Source organism: Fulmarus glacialis, unplaced genomic scaffold, assembly GCF_000690835.1.
Source record: "Fulmarus glacialis isolate BGI_N327 unplaced genomic scaffold, ASM69083v1 scaffold22893, whole genome shotgun sequence".
NCBI classification, from domain to species: Eukaryota; Metazoa; Chordata; class Aves; order Procellariiformes; family Procellariidae; genus Fulmarus; species Fulmarus glacialis.
The window spans coordinates 23,001-29,000 of NW_009202675.1; the positions used below are offsets into that span (position 1 = coordinate 23,001).

A 6,000-nucleotide genomic window follows, 5' to 3' on the forward strand; every position below is an offset into this window, starting at 1 on the left:
AAAGTATTTGGGATGAAATGTTCTGTGCTGAATAGTCACCTGAGAAGCATTTCATTTTATTTATTTACTCTGAACTTCTCCACAGAGACTGTCCAGTCATTTCTGAGAGGGAGACTAATTTGCAATCATTTTATGGAAAAATTTGCAGTCTCTCTGCTCAAAGTGAAGAAAAGCTTGAGATTTGGCTGCAAGCTTTCTCATGTCTGAAGGGAATTCTTTTTTTGTATATATGGAGGAGGAAAAAAGAAAGGAAGAAGAACAAGTTCAATCCACAGCTCAGCAGTTACATTCTCCGCAGAGTCAGTGCATCTCTCAGAGTAGAGAGGGAAGGAAACTGTACCATCTTTAGGCAGCGAAGCCAGGAGCAAGCTAAAACACAGTATACTCCCTGGCCTGCTCCAGGAGCATTCGCATTGCTCAGCTGTAGGATTTCCATAGTTTAATGTGGTGTGACCACATTGCTCTTAGACAGTAGGTAGTCTAAGCTGAGGTTGCTTAAAAATCACACTGCAGGAGGAGCCGGGGCTGAAAAATGCACGTAGGAAAGACACAGAGGTCTTTCCGAAGCCAGGACTGATGAAGTTGGTGCAAGGAGGAACTTAGACACACACAAACTGTGTTAAAAGAGTGTCATAGATAGCAGAGAAACTCAGAGATGTCCAAGTTGCACATTCAGAAGCATCAGCGTTAACAGGGCCTGTGCATATCTGCACTGTATTAAGTCATTTATTATGTGCTTATGTGCGATGTCTGTCACATAAGATGAACAAAGCTACGAAAGGCGAAGGTTATGCAAGAAAGGGATTAGTATAAAGAGCAAAGTTGTATCTTACATGGGTGGAGTGCTCCAAGAGCGGTACCAGATGGTGCTAAGGTTAAGAAACTTGAATTCTCCCCTACGAGACTGAATCCTTCATATCACAGTGTTTTAGGTAGTTCTGGATGGTGCTAAGTTTAAGAAACTTGAATTCTCCCCTACAAGACTGAATCCTTCATATCACAGTGTTTTGGGTAGTTCTGAATGGTGCTGTAAAAGGTTGAGCACTCTGAGAAATTAAGTTCTCAAATGGCTAGTTTGCACCCAAGTATTATTCATATCCTACACTGAACATGCATTGCGCGCCATGTGATATTACTCAGCCGAACTTTTTGAACAATCCTCTAGCTTTTGTTATTCACCCAGAGCTATTTAGTACCGTAGAAATGAAACTCCTTTTCCACTGACAGAACCTCATTACCTTATTTCACAAGCACGCTGCAGTGAAGTGATTTCTTGCAGTGTTACAACTGTGAGCAGTCTTGGGACATTAAATACAAAAGCATTGTTCCTGCAACCTTCAAGCATACAAGTTGTCTTAGAGAAGGTTGCTATAGTAAGACTTAGGTCAACCAGCACAGTGTTTTCATGCTTGCTGGGCTAATTTTTTGCAAATATTTCTGAATATTGGTATTATTGATTGGTAATACATGCATATTCAAGTGCACAGATTTAAGTAAAGTAGAAGAAACTGGCTGAAACTCCTGAACAGCTCTGCAAAGCAGTATGTGTGCAGTCCTGATTTAAATGGGGAGCTGCGCCGCATATTGAGGGGTACATCAACAAAAGCTAGGGGATGGGGCTAAACCCTCTCTAGTAAATGTTTGCTTAAGTTAGCAAAACACTAGTGAAACATGCTACAAGGAGTTATTTAATGTCAGCAGAAAATGGTTCTAGTTATAGTACTACTAGGCATGTGTTGAGGTTCATTAACCTGTCAGCTCTGCTTGTAGTTCTCAGACATGAGGTGTGACCTGGTGCCATTCAGTGCATTAGCACGAATACAAGCATAGTGATAACGTTGTATAGAACAGCAGCCAAAAATAACATCATCTTTGCGTTTCCTGAAGACGCTCGTTGTCAGTGTCTAAGACTTCAGCAAAGTCAGAGGTAGTCCTCATTGGCACAATAGCTGCTGATTCATTAAATGCTTAGCTTGTGACACTTCCACAGAATTTGCTCTATAGGTTAGAAGGGATGCACTGATTATTTGGTTACTCTGTCAGAGAAATGTGTCTGCTTGAAATCATAATCTTACTAGTGAATTATTTTGCTCAACACCAGCATTTTGGCTTAAATAAAACGAAGATCTTGTCATCTCTTCAGAGTAAGTATTTATATTGTGCTGTATCAGATTGAAACTTGACATGTGCCTGCTGATATTCAGTGTCTCAGCGCAGAATGAAGATAGCATTATCTGGCCCATATGTAATAAGTATTGCCAAAGGAAAGTGGTTTTACCTATCAGAAAAAAATAAGTCCAAATCTTGCATATGAAATACACCGGTAATTAGACATGCCTTCAGTATGAACGTTTGATTCATTATGTTTTTGCAGCAACGTATTTGTGATACAGCATTGCAATAGCAATTAGCAACAGTAGTAACAGGGAAAGGAGTATTAACTATCATCAGTGTTAACCCAGGTTCTTTGAATAAATTCTTTCTAGCATTTATAATACTACAGGCCCTTTTATTCAAATAGTAGCTGTATTTGAATGATGTTGGTAAATGCACATCAGGGGAAGAGAGAAAAAAAGATAAATGCCCTCTTCATTTGCCTTCCCACCTCCCCTACAGTGGGAATTCAGTAGCTGCAGAAGACAGACTGGCTGTTCTCAGTCATCACTGGTCCAACTAGAAGTGATAGATCAAGGTCCTCTTGTCACTTTTCCTGGAGCTCCATCCTTAGGTCAGGAACCCACCATGTGAGTAAGGCTGCCAGATGATACCTTGGCTTCTCTCACAGGACAGAAACCCTGATTTCTGATCTCTTGCAGCCTTAACACAGACTTCTGGTCAGATAGCTACTTTTCTAATCTCAGATACAGCTCGGCAGTGAGTGCTGCCTCCATCTTTTTCCTCTTGGCTTCTCCCCCAAAGCAGATGAAAACAACATAACAGCAAGTTTATATAGGGCAAATAGGTAAAATTTGCTGATTTTCTTCTTTTCCAGCTTGTAGGTATTATTATTGTTATTACTATTGTCATGCCTATGACTATGGATATCAGAATACGGTATCCTGCCATCAGTGTCCCTACTTGTGTCACCTTACAGCTAGTCTACAGCAGTTATACCAAAACATGAAGCCGATGGTACGTAGAAGGCTTTTAGTTATCGCAGAATAATACAATCTGTCTCTTCAGTTGCTATTTGAGGGCATCGGGTTTATTTCTCTGCAGTGGCTTTGATGGGTGGTCTTTGTCCTTATCATTAAAGCACTCTTGGTCTAGCCCTGGATGTCTGATTAATCATCTCCTGGCCTAGGTTGAAGACTGTGAGTGTTAAGTTCAGGCTTGAGCTCCCTGCAGCTTTGGTTCCCATTCAGTCTTCTACCTCTTGGATAGTAAGTTGGCTGTGAAATAACCCAGTGTGGGCATGGAAATTAAAGTTAAACCTGATGTTTACAGAGGGAACAAAGTGTGTTGCCTGCAATCTATTATTGTTGCCCAAAGACTAGAGAAGGTGGGGATCACTGATCTACAGAAAAGGTTGCTGTCGCACCTAAGAACTCATCTAGCAATGGACTGAACTCACATGGACATTAAGGATTTTTGCAAGTTCCATCATGTGCGGCTTTGTGTGCACATTATTTTGTGTTCTGGAGTATAAATATCCAATACCATATACATTTAAAAATAAAAACCAGCAAAACTAAAACCCTAACCAAAACAATACTAAAAAGCACCCTCCCACAAAACAAGACTCTCTTACATGGAAGAGACTATTTGAAAACATTCTTCAGATTGGTTGATGTGTTTTAGAGGGTACTCGCACTTCAGCGAGGAGTGCACTTTAAGAATTTACAGTTTGTTTAGTAGCTCCATAAATACTAGCATTTTTGTCCATTTAGAAAGATACTGTAGCACCTTTGTAGACAGTTGCAAAACACCTTTACAGAGTGAAGTATTAGTCTTTCTTGCTGAAGATGATTTGGAAAAACAGTAAGAACTAAGTTGTTGACTAATATAAATGAGTACAGTTCACTTTAGTCTTCATAAGGTTTCAATTAGCACAGTTTGATGACATGTCAGCTGATGGCATTACTTCCTTGCTACATGTAATGGTGTAAACTGTCACAGCTTTTTTGTCTTCAAGCAGAGATACCACGTTTCAAGGGGCCTGCTTTGGGGTGCTATTCAAAATTTGAGAATGAATTATACAATTCATTTTACCTTGACTGTGAGCTCTAGCTAGTAAACTCTGTCATGGATAGTCATATCATTTTATTTGTTTCATTTCTATAGGGCACTTGCTTGGGCTTTCCCATGATGACTCAAAATTTTGTGAGGAGAACTTTGGCTCCATGGAAGATAAGCGCCTGATGTCCTCCATTCTGACTAGTATCGATGCTTCAAAACCCTGGTCCAAATGCACTTCAGCAACTATAACAGAATTTTTCGATGATGGTCATGGTACGTATTATCACACCTTGTGTCAGCTACATGTTAGTTTTTACTGTGATCTGTTTTTTTAATAAGAACATTTTATACCAGCTTGTCCATACTTTGCTCATCTTCAGGACTATCTTGGAAGTGCTTGCAAAACAAGGCAAAGGTCTAAAAGGCTGGCAAAGTCTCAGCCTCCCTTTGCATGGTTCAAAAGAAAGAGGGAAGAAAGAGTTGGTGGAGTGTGTGTTGGCAATAATATGGTTTGGAACATGGAGAGGTTTTTTTAAAAGCATGAAATTAGTCTTGTCTTCCCAAATGCCACTGATAGGAGCTCAGAGAGTATTTTAAACAGAGGACACAAGGAAATGGCTTTTTCCTCATAGAAATTAAAATGGGTGATATGGCCTATTTAGCATTAGACTACAGATATGAGCAGAGTGTATGTGTTCTTGTTGCCATTAATGACATGTATTATCTTTATAATGCCATTGTATTTTATTAAGTTTATAATGCCGTTGTATTTATTATTTTTATGTAGAGGGTCTGTAAGCAAGAATTAAGACTCCGCTGTGCTGTGTATGATAAAAGATTACTTCTGCCCCAGGAGTTTACCTTCCAAGTCATGTAACTAATATTTGTTAAATATGTCATTTACCCTTTGGAGAATAAGTGTAAAACTTTTATTTTCCAAAAGTAATAATAAAAAAGCATAGGCTTCACTCTTTAATGAATTTTAAAGTCTTCACTGTGCTCCCAAAGCAACTGCAGTTCTTAAACAAACCATTCAAATTCCAAAATGCTGAGATAAAAATGACATAATTGAGTAAATGGATCAAGTTGTTATGGTAACCGAAATGCTTATGGATAAAAAGTATGGTATGTCTGCTGAATGCAAAGTGTTTTTTGCTTTTAAATATTTTGTCGGCTGATTTGAGTGCTCTCTGAAATATTTTCTCCTGTTTTCCTCTATTGGAGAATAATTTCATTTTTTCTCTCAATTTTATTAGATCCATTAATCTGTACTGTCCTGTTTTATGGTCCATATTGCTCTGGCATTGACTTAATATTACCAAGTTAGTTTCCACATACGAAGAGAACTTTCCTTTTTGAGTTTAGTTACTGAGGTACAGTACAGTTCACTGGGGTAAAAAAAACGGGACCTCCCTGCCATCCATGAATGACCTCTTAGAGAGCGTAAGGAACTCTGAGCTACATTTCCTCTTCTGTTCCTCTCCTGTTGCAGGAGAGTAGAAAGGTTGTTCTCATTTTTTCCCTTTTTTTGTGACCTGGCTTCTTCTCTTTACTGTGCATCCAGCTAGCTACTTTCTCCAACAATAAAGCAAGCAAAGAGAGCGTTTCTCCCACCCACCTCACCTTTGGCTTGTTTGTTCCTGGGGGGATGCTTGAAATTTGGACCCTTATCCATCAGCTGGACCCAGTCTCAATGTGGAAGTAAGGAGGGGCTGTAACAATCAGTCCTCCGGGTCTAAGAATATAACTCTGCCCGTTTTTTTCAGTAAAACTAGGTAGGAGCTTCAGATCATTCAGAGCTGCATTATCGTCTCCTTGTTC

The 6,000-nt window shown here is 39.4% G+C and overlaps 1 protein-coding gene across 1 annotated transcript in view; it reads left to right on the forward strand.

Annotated features, from left to right (window-relative positions):
• ADAMTS5 (ADAM metallopeptidase with thrombospondin type 1 motif, 5) overlaps window positions 1–6,000 on the forward strand; it is a gene marked incomplete at both ends in the record, with an annotated part of 35,850 nt that overhangs the window by 22,997 nt on the left and 6,853 nt on the right. The window contains one exon of the mRNA XM_009574383.1: window positions 4,285–4,452. Within this exon, the coding sequence (XP_009572678.1) occupies window positions 4,285–4,452 (168 nt within the window). The remainder of the gene's footprint in view (window positions 1–4,284; window positions 4,453–6,000) is intronic.